General features: G+C 37.3%; 1 protein-coding gene across 2 annotated transcripts in view; it reads left to right on the top strand.

Moving 5' to 3' along the window:
• CEP135 (centrosomal protein 135) overlaps window positions 1-18,094 on the top strand; it is a 73,046-nt gene that overhangs the window by 34,204 nt on the left and 20,748 nt on the right. For both annotated transcript variants that reach the window (XM_045815927.2, XM_045815926.2), the window contains exons 14-15: window positions 2,218-2,295; window positions 9,206-9,357. In XM_045815927.2, coding sequence (XP_045671883.2) covers window positions 2,218-2,295; window positions 9,206-9,357 — 230 coding nt within the window. The remainder of the gene's footprint in view (window positions 1-2,217; window positions 2,296-9,205; window positions 9,358-18,094) is intronic.

Raw genomic sequence — 18,094 nt, 5'->3', positions numbered from 1 at the left:
CCTCTTAAAATAATATTCAACACTTATTAAGCTCTTTTCATGTGGGAGGCTCTGTTAAGTGCTTTTTACATGGCTGTCTCAGTAAATCTTCACAATAGCCTTTTCAAATAACTAATGCTTACAGATGTGGTCTCTGAGTTACAGAGTTTTAATAATCTGCCCAAGATCACCTAACTGTGAAGTCGGATGGAGTCTGGCTCCTGAGCTCACGGTAGTTTCTCTCGAATCTGTGTACTTCTTTCTGTTCCCCTGCTCCCATCCCATTCTGGCCATTATTCTGTCCCAACTGCGTTAGTGGATCAACAGGCTCTCAGATCTGTATTTTACAAAGAAGGCAGAGTCATCTTTCAGAGATACAAATCTGATCAGATTTAAAATCCATGAACTGGGGACGCTGGGTGGCTCAGTCAGTTAAGCATCTGCCTTTGGTGCAGGTTGTGATCCCAGAGTCCTGGGATCGAGTCCTGCATCGGGCTGCCTGCTCAGCGGGGAGTCTGCTTCTCCTTCTGCCTGCCGCTTCCCCTGCTTGTGTGTGAGCTCTCCCTCTCTCTCTCTCTCTGACAAATAAATAAATTAAAAAAAAAAATGAAGTAAAACCTATGAACTGTTTTCAAAGACTTCAGTGATTGGCGTTTGCCTACTTCAAGGTCTAGCTTCTTTTCCCCAAACTCAAGCTTCTTTCCCCCAAACTCATCTCCCCCATTTCCCACATCTCATTTTCTCAACTCCAAGCTTAATGGACTTTTTCTTGGCCCCAGTTTTCTGCATAGGCTATTGAAAAATCTTCCCCCCACTTACAGTACTTTCACCTGGCTAGTTCCTATTCCAACTTTAGAGTCAGGTTAAACATCATTTCCTCACACAGGAAATGAACCCAAGACTCTAGATTCCCTTTCAATATGTTGCCATAAAGTTCATTTTCTTAACAGAATATTCATGGTTTTATTATAGTATCTTGTTTAAGTTTGTCTTTTCTACTAGGCTTTAGTAACTGTGATGTCAGAGGCTTTATCCATTTTTCTCACCATGTATTCCTAACACCTTGCTGGGTGCTTGGTATGTAGTCTGTACTCAATACTGGTTGAATGATTTAATAAAAAATGCATACAGCACAGTGACGCTTCCAACCAGATATATAATTCAAGTGTCCAGGTGTCTTAATTGATTTTTTAATGAATAACATGGATAGAAGTATGAATCTGCATTAGAAAAATTCTCAGGGAATACCAGTGTATATCATTTGTCCTACACTTAGCATCAGCAAGAGTTGGATAAGATAGCCTAACCACGGGCGCCTGTGTGGCTCAGTCATTAAGCGTCTGCCTTTGGCTCAGGGCGTGATCCCGGCGTTCTGGGATCGAGCCCCACATCAGGCTCCTCCGCTGGGAGCCTGCTTCTTTCTCTCCACTCCCCCTGCTTGTGTTCCCTCTCTCACTGGCTGTCTCTCTCTCTGTCAAATGAATAAATAAAATCTTAAAAAAAAAAAAAAGATAGCCTAACCAAAGAAATAGTACTTGTGATTACACTGTTGACCAGCCTATTCTTGAAATTCTGATCTCTTGCTTGGCCCTGTAGTATTCTTTCCTGTCTCTATGATCTCGTCATTTCTTCTTTGCCTTCTGTTCCTCTGACATCTCTCATGAGGGCATACTCCTTTTTTTTTTTTTTTTTGAGATTTTATTTATTTATTTAACAGAGAGAGAAACAGCCAGCGAGAGAGGGAACACAAGCAGGGGGAGTGGGAGAGGAAGAAGCAGGCTCCCAGCGGAGCATGGAGCCCGATGTGGGGCTCGATCCCAGGACCCCAGGATCATGCCCTGAGCCAAAGGCAGACGCTTAACAACTGAGCCACCCAAGCACCCCTCATGAGGGCATACTCCTGATCACACTTAACCTGCTAGTTTTTTCCTTTTGTAGTTGTACTAATGGATTGATCTGTATAAATCTTTAAAAACAAATCCATGCCATTCTGTGTCTTCTATTACAATCACACGTGGAAGTAGTATATAAAGGATAAGAAAGTCTTGTCCTTTTTTTTTTTCAACCAAAAGCATCATTATTATAAAATTATAAAATGTCTAAAGGATTTCTTTCTAAAGGATTTCCATGTTATTAAAAAGACAAATAGAATAGTACTGTAGACCTGTGTTGCTTACTTTGCTAATTTTGTTTTTTTATCTGCTGTGAATAAACATTTTCCATAAAATTCTTTTTCAGAATCTCCAGGAAGTGAGTATTTTTGAAAAATCAAAATTAGAGAAAACTATTGAACATTTGACATGTATTAACCATCAGGTAAGTTATCAAACTGGATTTCGGGTAAATTGTGTTGTATGAATAACTATTTCAATTATAGTTTCAATGTGCTCTATGTTTTTAAAATTGCAAAATAGTAAGCTAGAGATGCTGTGTAACAGTGTTTAGGAGTATATACTCGGAAGGCCAACTACTTGGGTTTATGTCCTTCTCTGTCACCTATTACCTGTAGACAAGCTACTCAAACTTCCCATCTCTCAGTTTCTTTATTTGTAAAATAGAATGGTGGTAGTACTTCCTAAGTTTTTGTGAAGATTAAACAAGTTAATACATGTCGAGAACTTAGAAGAGTCACTGGCATGTTGTAGGCACTCACTAGGTGTTAGTTATGATTATTGTATGGTAATGCAGACATAGAGGAAAAAATGAAATTCATTTTCATTCCTTATTGCTCTCTCTAGAGGTAGAATTTTTAAATAATTGTTATGTGTTCTGAATCCTTTTTTTTTTCTTGGTGTTTCATTTTGGCTAGTTTCCTTTACAATGTCCTCACTGTTTTTATTTACCACGTCTATAAATATTATCATCTGTTTCTATCAGTTGATTTTTTTTTTCCTCCTCATCATGGGTTATATTTTCCTGATTCTTTGCATGCCTCGTAATTTTAGATGTCAGACATTGTGAATTTTACCTTCTTGGCTGCTGGATGGATTGTATCCCTATAAGTACTTTTGAGGTTTGTTCTGGGATACAGTTAAGTCAGAATGGAAGTAGGTTGAGCCCTTTCAGTTTTGTTTTTAAGGTTCATTAGGTGGGACCAGAGTAGCATTTAGTCCTGGACTAATTTTGTTTCATTGCTGAGACAGAACTGTTTTGAGTACGCTATCTATTGCCCCATGAATTATGAGGTTTTCTTTTTTTTATATAATAATTTTTTATTATATTATGTTAGTCACCAATTATGAGGTTTTCAATTGACTGATGGCAACAGGAATTACTCCTGGTCTACATGAGCCCTGAGTATTATTCCCTTTAACTTTTTGATGGTTCTTTCTCTGGCCTTGGGTAATTTCCTCTGTGCTGAGCTCTGCTCAGCTGAACACTCAAGGAGCACCTTTTATAGATCTCTGGAGCTCTGTCTGTGTAGCTCTCCTCCAGTATCTGCTCTGCAAACCCTAACTGCCTTGGCCTCCCCTGACTCTCAGTCATGTCTTCTGAACTTAGGGGAACCACCAGGCTTCACCTGAGTTCCTTTCCCTGTGACACAGCCTAGAAATTCTTGAGGCAGTAAGCTGGAGCAATGGTAGGGCTCATCTCATTTGTTTCTTGTCCCTCAGGGGTTACTGTCCATCACGGCCTGATGCTCAGTGTCTTGGAAACCATTGTTTCATGTATCTTGTCCAATTTTTAATTATTTCAGGTAGAAGGGTCCAGCTTGCCCAGAAGCTGAAAGTGAGAATTAATGAACAGAAAAGTATAAAAAATATATCTAAAGTACTAGAAGTCATTGGAAAGAGACTAGGATTTAGAAAATGTAAAATAAGGTAAAGCCTTAGAGAATAAAGTGAGAAAGTCTACAATATATTTAGTCAAAATTCTAGGAGAATGTACTAGAAGGTGTGACAGAGGCAGTATTTGAAAAGATAATGACTGATAACTTTCTAGATCTAATAAAAACACAGGAATTCTGATTCAAAATGCACAGTGAGTGCTGAAAGTATAACAGATCCCAAAGAAGAGAAAAAGAAAAATCCAAACCATTTGAATAGAGATAAGCAATGTAAGATACTTATGTACGAATTTGCTGGATCTCTGTAGAAAATATAATACAACCTTATTGAAAGACATTAAAGAAGACCTAAAAAAGTGAAGAGATATATCAGGTTTATAAAAAAGGTGACAAACATTATGTTTATAAAAAAGAGTGTAATTCTCCCCAAATTGATCTATAGAGTTGATGTAGTTCCAGCTGAAATTCCAAGATGGTATGTGTGTGTGTATCAATTGACAATGGATTTTAAATTTTACATGGAAACAGAGCTAAGAATTGCAAAGAAATTTTAAAGAAGAGCATGGTGTGGAACTTAGTCTACCAAGTATGAAAGCTTTAGAGTTAGGAATTAATATAAAGTGGTAGTTCACAAGGATTAAAGGAAAATTATAAAATCCAGTAGAGAGCAAACCCACAAAACCACAAAGATATGGAAACTTGATCTATTAAGGACTCAGGTCAATGGGAAAAGAAAGGATTATTCAGTAATTATTTCTGGGACAATTGGCTATTTATGTGTGTGTGTATACACACAACACACACATATATATGTATACATCTATGTATATTAAGAAGGAATTGCATGCTACTTCAAATATGCCATACCCAAAAATCAGTTGCAACCTTGAATGTTCAAGAAATAGCTACAATTTTTGAAAGAAAATACAGGAGATGGAGCACCTAGGTGGCTCAGTGGTTAAAGGTCTGACTCTTGATCCCAGCTCAGGTCTTAATCTCAGGTCATGTGTTCACACCCTGTATCGGGCTCCATGCCCAGCAGGAGAACATCTTTTTGACCTTGGGGAAATAATAATAATAGCAATTTATATAGCATTTACTTTGTGTCAGGTGCTTTCTCAACATTTTATATAATTTTAATTCTGATAACAATCGTATGAAGTAAATGTTAATATTATCCTTATATCATACATAAGGAAACTGAGGTGGGGGGGTGGAATTTGCCTAATATCACGCAGCTAGCAAGTGTCTGCTGCCAGAATGTAAGCTCCTAAACACAAATGAAAGGAAACAGATAAATAGGACTACATTGACAAGAACTTCTTTGTTCATCAAATAGCCATAAGTTGAAAAAACAGGCCACTAACTGAGAGGATTTGCTATACATTTAACCTAAGAGAACTCAACAGAAGATATGAATTGACACTTCATGGCAGAAGAAATTACAAGTGGCTAATAAACATAAAAAGGTGTTCTACATCAGTAATAGAGGAAATACAAATTATAAAACCATAGTAAAAACATTTCACATCCATCAGGGCATCAGAAATTAAAAAGTTCAGGGCACCTGGCTGGCTCAGTCAGTAGAGCATGCAACTCTTGATCTCAGAGTTGTAGGTTCAAGCCCTTTGTTGGGTGTAGAGATTACTTTTTAAAAAATAAAAAAATTAACAAGTTATAACACACATAATTTAGCAAATACATGTAGGGTCAGGGAGTGCAAACTGGTACCTCTTTGGAGGATAATTTGGCATTGCCTAGCAAAGGCATATTCTATGAGCTAGCAAATCCATTTCTAGATAAGAACCCTGGTTGGAGGTCAGTGAACTGTGGCGCCCAGACCAAATCTGACCTCTAGTTTGTCTTTGTCATAAAGTTTTTATTGGAAAACAGCCATGTTCATTTGTTACACATAGCCCGTGGCAGCAGACCAAAGCCTCACAAAGCCTTAACTCCCTGGTAGAAAACAAGAAACAATCTTGATGTCAGTTATGGGGAAAATAGAGAAATAGTGGTAATAATTCATACAGTGAAGTATTACAGAGCAGTGAAAACGAGTGAACAGTAGCTGCAAACATCAGTGTGCATGAATCTTACAAATACAGAGTCAGAGAACATGCAGCATGATTCTGCTTGTGTAGAGTTCAAAAGTATACAGACCTAAACTATATATTATTTAGGGATTCATACGGATAATGGTACACAAAAAAAATAAGAAATGAGAAACACGAGACTCATGATAAGTGGTTACTGTGGCAAGATTTGGGGGATGTGATTGGTGATTGGAGACTGCTCCCAAGCAGTTTCAAGGTTCGGGTAATATTTTTAAGCCAGGTAATAGATACATAAATGTTCTTTTGTTGTTGTTATTCTTTATACTATACATGTAATCTTGTTTGTACAAGATATACCCAAGGAATTTTGAAAGGTTTTTAATGGAAAAAAAAAAACAAACAAACCCAGTTTCATTTCCCACCTCTCTATACCCAAAACTACTACCCACAATTCTAATTCCTCCTGGTGTTTACCTCCCTGTTTCTAAATAATGTGCTTATAACTGCTTAGTCTTGTCTTACTTTATTGATTCAAGATTATTTAATGAATATCCATGATGTTAGATGATGACTTAGCACTCTTCCCTTTTGCTTCCCCCATTACTTCGTATTTACTACATATTACACTTACTTTAGTAGTAACTTTATATTATTATGACTTCTAGTGGCCCATGGGTCAGCCAAATGGGATAGTACTACTCTTGCCTTTTCTCTTACAGATCTTTTTCCTGGAATTAATCATTGCTTTTGTTTTGTTTCATTTTATTTTTTGTTTCTTTTCTGTTTTCATTAAACCCTTTGCCAATTTTTGTCAAGAACTGCAGCATCTCTACCACATGCTCAAACCTGTCAGTTCTGTTGTTTCCCACTGAAGACTTCCGTCTTGAGCTTTCCATCATCTTGCTCAGTTGCGGACTATGTCCTCTTATGAATTTCTCTGTTCCCCTCTCCTGTATTCAGCCTCGTGTTTTCTTTCCTTCATTCTGGTATAGCACCTTCTCTAGCGGTTTCCTGGAAAAGAGGACATGGGAGGAGAGTTTCTGGGTATACTACTTGTCTGAAAATGTCTTTATTCAGATTTCATAATTGATTTATGATTTGGCTTGGTATATGGAAATCTAGATTAGAAAATTATTTCCACTAAAAATTTTGAATACTGTCTTCCATTGTGTCTCAACTTTCTTTGAGATGTCTGATGCTATTCTATATCCTAGTCCCTTGTACATGTTTTTATTTCTGAAAACTTTAAGAATTTCCTCCTTGTTTTCAATTTCTTGGGTAATTTACTGTACTATTATATTTTCTCTCTCTGGAACTGTTTTTTGTTGTTGTTGTTGTTGTTGTTTTTTAAGTAAGCTCTACACTCAGCATGGGGCCTGAATTCATGACCCCAAGATCAAGAGTCACACACTACCTATTGAGCCAGCCAGGCGCCCCTCTGGAACTTTTATTAGCTGGTTTTGGACCTCCTAAAGAGATCTGAGGTTCTTATCCTATCTCCCTTATTTTCTCTTTGACTTTTTGTTCTTTCTGGGAGATTTCCTCAGCTTTATCTTCTAACTCTTCTATTGATTTATTTTAAAATTTAGTTATATTTCTGGTTTCCAAGAGAACTTTCTAGAAAGAGGTAGGAGCTCTCTCGGGTGTGATGTGCCCAGTATAGATTTTCAGCCAGTCTTCCTTGTTCTGTTCCTGACCCCCAGCGCACCACTTGGTGCCTTTGTGTGTTGAGTTTCTTCAGGGCACATCAGCTAGTTACTAACTGTGGTGATTTTAGATTAGTGTTCCTCAACTGAGGTCAGTTCTGCCTCCTAGGAGGTGTTTGGCAATACCTGGAGAATTTGTGGTTGACGCACTAGGGGAAAAGGTGCTTTTCATACCTAGAAATACTACTAAGGGCCTTGCCTACTCAGGAGACTGGGATGCTGCTAAAGGTCCTACGGTGCACAATGCACAGGTCAGCCCCCCCAGCAAAGGAATATCTGGCCCCAAATATCTGTAGTTCCGAGGTTCAGAAGCTTTGCTTCGGATTGTATCCTTCCACTCTGAGTCGCTCTTCTGTCTATTCTCTGTCTTCCATAAGTTACTGACATCACTTATCTATTGTTGTTTTCTTTCTTGTTCTCTATGTCCTTATGAGTGTGTTACTTTCTATTCCTTTACTGTCGTTTCAAGAGGGAGGGGAGATTAAATGTGTATAGTCAGTGTATAGTTTTAAATGGAAGACTTCTGTTTAACACAAATATTTCTTGGTTTTGAGTTTTACATATAGATCATTATTCTATTTAGAATTTATTTTTGTATGTAAAATAGAAATCTAACTGATTTTTTCTTCAGTGAGTGGCTGTCCCAACTCTGTTTGTAAAGAGTTTTTTCTTTTGGGGGCGCCTGGGTGGCGCAGTCGTTAAGCGTCTGCCTTCGGCTCAGGGCGTGATCCCAGCATTCTGGGATCGAGCCCCACATCAGGCTCCTCTGCTAGGAGCCTGCTTCTTCCTCTCCCACTCCCCCTGCTTGTGTTCCCTCTCTCGCTGGCTGTCTCTGTCAAATAAATAAATAAAATCTTAAAAATAAATAAATAAATAAATAAATCCCTGTACATTTAAAAAAAAAAGTTTTTTCTTTTCCTACTTCCCTTAACATACTGCCTTTTCTAAATTTACATCTGTGTACTTGTATTGACTCATTCGTGTGAAATCCACACTGTAGCTTGTAATTTATTCTGATATCTCAAATCCCCCACAATTTTTCCTGTTTTCTTAACTTTTTTTCCTAAATGAACTTCAGAATGAAATCTAAGCCACCTTCCTTATTTATAAAAGGTTCTGTTAGGATTCTTACTGAAATTTCATTGAATTTACGGTTATTTCAGGAACTTTTAATACATTTCCAATATTGTGTTTCCATTCAGAAACATGTTGTGTCTTTTACATTAAATCAGGTTGTGTTTTATGTCTTTCAGGAAAATTTTAGTTTCTTCATCTAAATCTTGCCCATTTTTTGTTTGGGTTACAGTATTTTCTGCTCTGATTTTTCTTCAGTTTAGTCCTATGTACTTATTGTTTTTTAGAAATTCCTCAAAATGTTTGCCGTGTTTGCTAATGGTTTCCTTTCCTTTTTTCATTGCTCTTATGGATATATTCTTTTCTTCCTCTCTTGCTTTTTTAAAAATTTTGTATCTTTTTTTTTCATTTTACTGATATTGATAAGGAGAGATAAATGTGTATGCCCGTTCTGGCATCTAGAACCTAAAGTATACAAATGACTTTTCGAGTATGGTTAAATAAATATAATTTATTTCCTTAGTTTTTCTCTAGAAATATTACTAAAGAGTGCTTAAAGAAGACAAAACTGAGACATCTATTAATTTTTTTAATTTAAATTATAGCTTGAAGATGAAAAATGTGATTTGAAGTCTAAAGTGTTAATAATGAAAGAAACAGTAGAGTCATTAGAGAACAAAGCAAAACTCCAAGCTCAAAAACTTAACCATGTGGCTGGTGACTCATCTCATAGGAAGACAGAGATGAACTCACTTAGGTAAGTTTATTGAAAGTTTTGTTTATTTCACTTCTGGGAACAAATTAGTGGCTATGTGAGGTTCTTAGTGGTGGTGTTTTGAACTGGGCCTTTAAGCAGTGAAAGTTGGCCCTGCAGTAGAATCACCTGTAGCAGTTTTGAAAAGTATGAATTTAAGGGCAGATCTCTGGAGGTACTTATTCACTGAGCAAACCTGGGTAGATGTTGAGTATCTCTATTTTTAAAGACTCTCAGACTGATATGATTGCAGGCAAGTTTTTATACCTACTTCCTTCAAAAATTCCCCTTAGCTACTTCGGATTATTTGTATTCCCTACTGTAGGATTGCTGAAAATTATAAAATTCTTTGTCATTTTCCTTTCCTCTTTCAAAAAACGTAAGATCAGAATATGCATATACAGAGTCTAAAAAGGTGATGTGTCTCAAAGGTAAGAAGGTCAGTATGGAAAAATAGGGTGTATCTATAGGTTAGAGTCAGGGTATGAAGAACATGGTATGATAACCAAGAGTGTCTGGATTTTACCTTATAAATGTGGAGAACAAACAAATTTTTAACCAAAGAGCTGATGTTATTAGCATACCTTTTAGGAAGTGAACTCTGGCAGAAATTGGGAAGATGGATTTGGAATCTTAAGAGACTGATTGCAAATGATGGAGACCATGTGTCTGGACTAGAAACAGTGACAATGAACTTGAACAGAGGCTAGATTTAGAAAACATTTCTTCATAAAATCAAAAGGATTGGATGATCTGTGTGAGAATGAAAGAAAGATTCAGTAATGCAGAATGTGTTTGCCTTAGGAGACTGGGTTGTTGGTTAGCCATTAGTAAATTTAAAATACAGAACATTGAAGGAAACAAAGTCAACAGGTTTTTTTTGGACTAGGTAGCTGCAATAAGTAAAAAGACATGATCAGAAGAAGGAGATCACTGAAGAATCAGAAGAGATATTCCTCTCTAAATTATATTTGCAGTAAGGATCAGGAAAAGATTTTCAGATGCCAACATGACATACATTTGTGAAACTAAATCAGTCATGAAATAATAACTTGAGATCAGAAAGGATTGTAGTAATGATGATTAGGAAGAAGATTGGGGGGGAAAGAATAGAAAGATTGATAGGGGCACCTTAGTGGCTCAGTCAGCTAAGCATCTGCCTTCAGCTCATGTCATGATCCGAGGCTCCCACGTTTGAGCCCTGCGTGGGCTCCCTATTGAGCAGGGAGCCCGTTTCTCCCCTCCCCCTTGTTTGTGCCCTCTCTTGCTTGCGTGCACGCACATGCTATCTTTCTCTCTCTCTCTCAAATAGATAGAATCTTAAAAAAAAAAAAAAAAGATTGATAAATTAGAACTGAAAGTGTTAGTGAACAGTAGAATGGATATTTCTGAAAACTGAGTTAGTGAAATAGAAAACAAATTCAAGAAATTCATCTAGAATTCAGAACCCAGAAGAATAAAAAGAAATGATGAGATACAAGACGCAGACCTAATCTACAAACACTGAGAATTGCAAAATATATAGTAAAATAAACAGTAGGATTGAAAATCCAAGGAATAATTAGGAAAAGAAAGGCCTGAGTTTGTTCATAAGGGTTCTGTGATTATCCAACAAATTTAATGATATAAGATCAAGAGCTTGTTGTGTCTGATTAATTAAGGTAAGGAATACTATTTTAGGGACTCATACACAGTATCTCTAATTTTTGCCTTTTTGCTGCTCTGACTAAAGTCTTGATAAGTTAGACTTCAGGAAGAACTAAGGTGAAAGCTGCTTTTTTACTTTTTTTTTATGAGTGCTACATACATCCTCTGGAAAGCTAGCTGAATAGACCAGCCTCACTTCTGGTTCATGTCTATATTCAGCTCCAAAGTACAGATACTATGGCGTATTTCTTCACCCAGAATTATTAGTTAGTCTACCTATTTCCCTGTTGTGTTGAGCTGACTGGATCTGCATTTAATCCATTTTGCTTTTTCCTTCAGACTGTAGCCACAACTCTCCTATCTTTTCCTCACAGGAGGCCCTTCTCAGTCTTATAAGGCAGAGCTTTCAGTGCCCTTTCTTGATCCCCTAGCCTACAGCTCCTTTCTCATTTTTTTTTTTTACAGTGATGTCCTTTTCTCTTGTTAGCTCAATGTGCTACTTCCCTCACAGACACTGTGTTAAAGGAAGGGATTGTGAAGACTTTACTGTCTACCTTGTACAACCTGGGGAAATCGCATGGTTCCATAACTGTATTTTGCTCTGACAGAAAAAAACTGACTTATCTCTGAGGAAAGTTTGTCAGTCACATTCTCCATATCATTCTCCTATTAGAACCATGAGCTCTAGCCTTCAGGTCCAATCCAAAGCTGAACCCAATACAAACCATGATGCCAAGCACTCCGTGGAAGCAAAGCCACATTACCCAAACCTCATGCCACTTTCGATGTCGTTAGTGGAGATCTTGCTGCCCTTTTAATCATATAAAGTTATCTTACCCTAGACATGGAGACATTTAAGAAGCTGATACTCAGGGACGCTTGGGTGACTCAGTCAGTTAAGCATCTGCCTTCGGCTCAGGTCATAATCTTTACGTCCTGGGATCGAGCCCCACATGGGGCTCCCTGCTCCGGGGGAGCCTGCTTCTCCTTCTCCCTCTGCCTCTCCCCCTGCTTGTGTGCTTTCTCTCTCTCTGTCAAATAAATAAATAAAATCTTAAAAAAAAAAAAAGAAGCTGATACTCAGATAGATGAAGCATATGTTCCTTTTTATCCACCTGGTGACCCATTTCCTCTTTCCCATCCTGAGTCAGGCATCTTTAAGCAAATTTCAGTGCCACCAAACAGTCTTTTCTATATCAAGCACAGTCTCTCATTGTTCAAATACAGCATCTGAGGGTGTAATACAAAATCCCACCTTAAGACCCCCGTTAATGTTAAACAAATGACTCTTGTCGTCTTTGAATTTTAGCATTTAATGAGACCTGGCATTTAATGCCCCAATTCAAAACTCCATAGTGCTATAAAGCAACTTTACCCAGGGAAGATGGTCTTAGCCCTCAGAGCATGTTAGCCATACTGGAGCTAGCATCAGTAAACTTTTTCTGTAAAGGAACAGAGAGTCAATGTTTCAAATTATACGCACCACCCAGTCCCTGCCTCATCTACTCAGTCCTGCCTTTGTAGCACAGAAGCAGCCATAGACACTATATAAATGGAGGAGTGTGGCTGTGGTCCAGTGCAACTTTATGGATGCTGGAATTTGAACTGCATATAATTTTCATATGTCACAAAATATCAGTCTTCTGTTGAAATTGTTTTCAGTCATGTAAACATGTAAAAATCATTCTTACCTCTTGGGCCTTACAGAAACATGTAGCAGGCTGTAGTTTTGCCAACCCCTGCTTGAGGATAATTTCCAGCCCAGTTAGACAACTGACTTTTCTCAATCACCCCCATAGTAAATAGCCTTAATCCTTACAACTGCTAGCAGTGAGGCTCTAAACGTTTAGATTCTTACAGCTGAAAATACCCTCAGACTGTTTTCAGTTTACCTTAGTCTTTAGTTATCTTTGGACCTTTTTCAAAACTAGAAGGTTGTATACTTATCCAGGATCAAATAAATGCATTAGCAGATTTTCCCAGAAAAGGCCCAGAAAACTCTAGTTGAAGTTAATACTATGGCAATGGGTATCAGTTGTTATAGTAGGATTTAGTTATATTCAGACAACCAAATATAACTGGTCTCCCTTGAGAAGTTTTTGTTTGTTAAAGGAACTGAGAACCATTTTAGATATGGGAAAGAAGGTTCACAGACTCCTTTGAATGCCTAAGAAGTGTCTTCTGGACATGCTAACATGTTTTCTACAAAGACAGGAAGAGGAGCCAGAGCCCCAAGTGAGGGCAATGAGCTCATAGACATGGACTTGGAAGGGCCAAGGGAAATTAGGGTCACCAGATTCAAATCATCATCCCTTTGTACAAAGGCAAAGAAAAGTCAGTACTGATCCCTTTTCCCCTCTCTGGCTCACCAAGAGGTGACACTTAATAGTAGCCAGCCTGTCTCAATTAACGGTGGGCCGTAAACATAGACTCTTGGAAGACATCTGAAATAAAACAAAGGGGAGACCCCAATCAGTGTGGCAGAGTAGGAGGATTCCCCCCCTCCCCCAGAGTAGCAGGATCTTGAGCTCACTTCCTCATACAGACACACCAGACAAGAAAAAGATTAATAAAAGGCATCCAGATTGGTAGGAAAGAAATACTATTTGCAGATGAAATAATGCTATACATAGACAACCCTAAAGAAACCAAAAAAACTGTTAAAACTAGCATTTGAATTCAGTAATGTTGCAGGATACAAAATTAATATATAGAAATCTGTTGGGTTACTGTACACTAATACCAAAAAGCAGAAGGTGATATTAAGAAAACAATTCCTTGTATAGTTGCATCAAAAAGAATAAAATACCTAGGAATAAATTTAACCAAGGAGATAAGAGACCTATACTCTGAAAATTATAAGACTTTGATGAAGGAAACTGAAGATGACAGAATAAAAGGAAAGATACACTGTGTTCATGGATTTGAAGAACATTGTTAAAATGTTCATACTACCCAAATCAATATACAGATTCAGTGCATCCTAATCAAAATACCGCAGGCATTTTTTTACAGAACTAGAGTGAATAATCTTAAAATTTATACAGAACTGCAAAGCCCCCAAGTAGTCAAAGCAATTTTGAGAAAGAACAAAGCTGATGGTATCATGCTCCCAGATTTCAAACTATACTACAAAGCTATAGTAATCAAAACAGTAAGGTACTGGCACAAAAACACATAGACCAATGAAACAGAATAAGAAGCCTGGAAATAAATCCACACTTCTATGGTCCATTAATCTATGGCAAAGGAGACCAGAGTATACAATGGAGAAAAGACAGTCTCTTCAATAAATGGTGTTGGGGAAACTGAACCACTTTCCTATACCATATACAAAAAATAAACTCAAAACGGATTAAAGCCCTTAATGTAAGACCTGAAACCATTAAACTCTTAAAAGAAAACAGGAAGGAAACTCTTGGATATTAGTGTTAGCAGTATTTTTTTTAATCTGTCTGAGACAAGGACAATAAAAGCAAAAATAAACAATTGGAACTATATCAGACGGAAGCTTTTGCACAGTAAAGGAAACCAACAACAAATTGAAAAGGCAGCCTACTGAATGGGAAAAACATTTGCAAATCATATATCTCATAAAGTTAATATCCAAACTATATTAAGAACTCATACAACTGAACACCAAAAAAACAATCGATTAAAAAATGGGCAAAGGACATGAGTAGACATTTTTCCAAAGAAGTTATGCAGATGGCCAAGAAACACATGAAAAGATGCTCAATGTCACTAATAATCAGGGAAATGCAAATCAAAAAACCACAGTGAGATATCACCTCAGGCTAGTCAATATGGCTAGAATCAAAAAGACAAGAAATAACAAGTGGTAGTGAGGATGTAGAGAAAGAAGAATTCTCATGCACTGTTGGTGGATTTATAAATTGGTGCAGTCACTGTGGAAAACAGTATGGTGGGTCCTCAAAAAATTAAAAACGAAATACCATATGATCCAGTGATTCCTAAAGAAAACTAAAGCACTAATTCAAAAAGATATATGCATTCTTATGTTTATTGCAGCATTATTTACAATAGCCAAGATAGGGAAGCAACCCAGGTGTCCATTGATAGATAAGTGGATAAAGAAAATATGGTTTAAAAAAAAGATATGGTATATACATATACAATGGAATATTACCATAAAAAATAATGAGATTTTGTCATTTCGTGACAACATGGATGGACCTAGAGGCTATTACACTAAGTGACAAAAGGCAGACAGAGAAAGAGAAATAAGTCACAGGGAATGTAAAGTACAAAGGAGAGGATATAATCAGTAATATTGTAATAACTTTGGTGACAGGTGGTAACTAGACCTATTGTGGTGGTCTTTTTGTAATGTATAAAATGTCAAATCACTATGTTGTATACTTGAAGCTAATATAATATTGTATATCAAAAAGAAGAAAAGTGGGGTACCTGGGTGGTTCAGTTGGTTAAGCGTCTGCCTTTGGCTCAGGTCATGATTCTCGGGTCCTGGGATCAAGCCCTATGTTGGGCTCCTTGCTCAGCAGGAGGTCTGCTTCTCCCTCTCCCTCTGCCTGATTCTCCCTCTGCTGTGTGCTTGCTCTCTCTCTCTGTCAAATAAATAAAATCTTTTTAAAAAAATGGTACAGTATTCAAAACAGTAACTGGCATAAACCAGTGGTAACTGGCATAAAGATAGACATAAAAATGGCCCAAATGAATAGAACTGAAAGTCCAGAAATAAACCCATGTATCTATGGCCAATTGATTTCAACAAGGGTGCCAAGAGCATTCAATAGAGAAAGAATAGCCTCATCAATAAATGGTGCTAGAATAGCTGGATAGCCACATGAAAAAGAATGAAACTGGACCCCTACCTCACACTAAATATAAAAAATTAACTCAAAATGGATCAATGACCTAAATAGAAGAGCTAAAAACATAAAACTCTTAGGGGCGCCTGGGTGGCACAGCGGTTAAGCATCTGCCTTCGGCTCAGGGCGTGATCCCGGCGTTATGGGATCGAGCCCCACATCAGGCTCTTCTGCTATGAGCCTGCTTCTTCCTCTCCCATTCCCCCTGCTTGTGTTCCCTCTCTCGCTGGCTGTTTCTATCTCTGTCGAATAAATAAAATCTTAAAATAAATAAATTAAATAAATAAATAAATAAATAAATAAATAAATAAATAAAACTCTTAGAAGAAAGCATAGGAGTAAATCTTTATGACTTTGGGTTTGGCAATGGATTCTTAGATGGGACACCAAAAGAATGAGCAACAAAAGAGAAAGGTAAATTAGACTTCCAACAAAATAAAAAACTTTGTGTATCCAAGGACCTTATCAAGAAAGTGACAACTTGCAGAATGGGAGAAAATATTTTCAAATCATATCTCTGATAAGGGTCTAGTGTCAAGAATGTATAAAGAACTCTTTGAACAACAAAAAGACGCAACCAGTCTTTTTTAAATGGGCAAAGGACTTGGGGCACCTGGGTAGCTTAGTTGTTAAGTGTCTGCCTTTGGCTCAGGTCAGGATCCCAGGGTCCTGGGATGGAGCCCTGCATCTGGCTCTCCTCTTGGCGGGGGGAGCCCACTTCTCCCTCTTCCCCTGCCTGCTGCCCCCCCCTACTTGTGCTCGCTTGCTCTCTCTGTCAAATAAATAAATAAATAATCTTTTAAAAAAGTAGAAATAAATGGGCAAAGGACTCAAACAGGCACTTCTCCAAAGAAGATATATAAATGACCAGCAAGCATATGAAAAGATGCTCATTAGGAAAATGCAAATCAAAACCACAATGAGATACTACTTCACATCCCCTAGCATGGCTATAAATGAGAAAGATAGAAAATACAAGTGTTGGCAAGAATGTAGAGAAACTAGAACTCTCGTATTGCTGGTGGGAATGTAAAATGGTTCAGCCACTGTGGAAAACAATTTATCAGGTCTTCAAAAAGCTAAGCACAGAATTACCATATGACCCAGCAATGTTAGGTATATACCTAAAAGAATTAAAAACAGACCAGTATATGTACACACATGTTCATAGCAACACTATTCACAATAGCCAAAAGAAAGAAACAGCCCAAATGTCCTCAACAGATAGATAAACAAATTGTGGTATATACATACACTGGATCGACCATAAAGAGAAAGGATATTCTGACACTTGCTGCAACATAGATTAACCTTGAACACACTGTACTAAGTGCAATAAGCCAAATACAAAAGAATATATATTTTATGATTTTACTTATGTGAGTGAGGTGCCTAGTGTAGTCAAATTCATAGAGACAGGAAATAGATTAGAGGTTACCAGGGAATGGGAAGAGAGAAGGAGGAGGAGTTATTGTTAAATGGGTACAGAGTTTGTATTGGTGATAATGAAAAAGTTTTGGGAAACAGGGGTGATGAGTATACAGGATTGTGAATGTATTTAATGCCACTGATTTACATTTACAGATGGTTAAATTGGTAACTATTACACAAATTCAAAAGAAAAAACAAACCAGGGATAGCATTATTGTTTCTCTTTCCTCTAATACGCCATTAGAATTCCAAACCTACCTCTGTTGGATGGAGCTTCAGCTCCATTTTAGAACTTGAACACTTCTTATGAATAGGACTCTTTAAGATGCTGTCTTTAAAATATATTTCATCATGAAGGGCAGTAATTACTTTGCCCCCTAAAATGAAATCATGTGTACATCTTCGTAATGTAGTATAACTAAAGACTTCGAGGCTCAAAGAGATGGTCCTATCCAGCCACATGGCTGGTAAGTAGAAAGCTAGAACTTTGATTTTAAGTTTTACTGCTTCACTGTCTTGTGGTAAGTCATCACTCCCTTTGCTATGTTCATGACACTTTTAAAGCTAAGAAATTGGTTCATTTCTCCTAACAATATAGTTCTCAAATTTTCTTTTCCAGATACCATGAGGAACAAATAATATGATAGTCACTCAACTATTTGTCCTTATGAACTTTATACCTCAGTTCTTTCATTAAGCAGACCTTTTTCTTAGCAGCAGTATTTCTGTCAGAAAAGTTACATCCAGGGTCAGTTATAATAGAATCTCTATTGTCCCTTTCCTGTCTACACTAGAGTATGAAAAGGTAA

Source organism: Ursus americanus, chromosome 8, assembly GCF_024610735.1.
Source record: "Ursus americanus isolate L20-20 chromosome 8, mUrsAme1.1.p, whole genome shotgun sequence".
NCBI classification, from domain to species: Eukaryota; Metazoa; Chordata; class Mammalia; order Carnivora; family Ursidae; genus Ursus; species Ursus americanus.
Note: the sequence above shows the minus strand (reverse complement) of the source record. Positions and strands in the feature narration are given on the sequence as shown.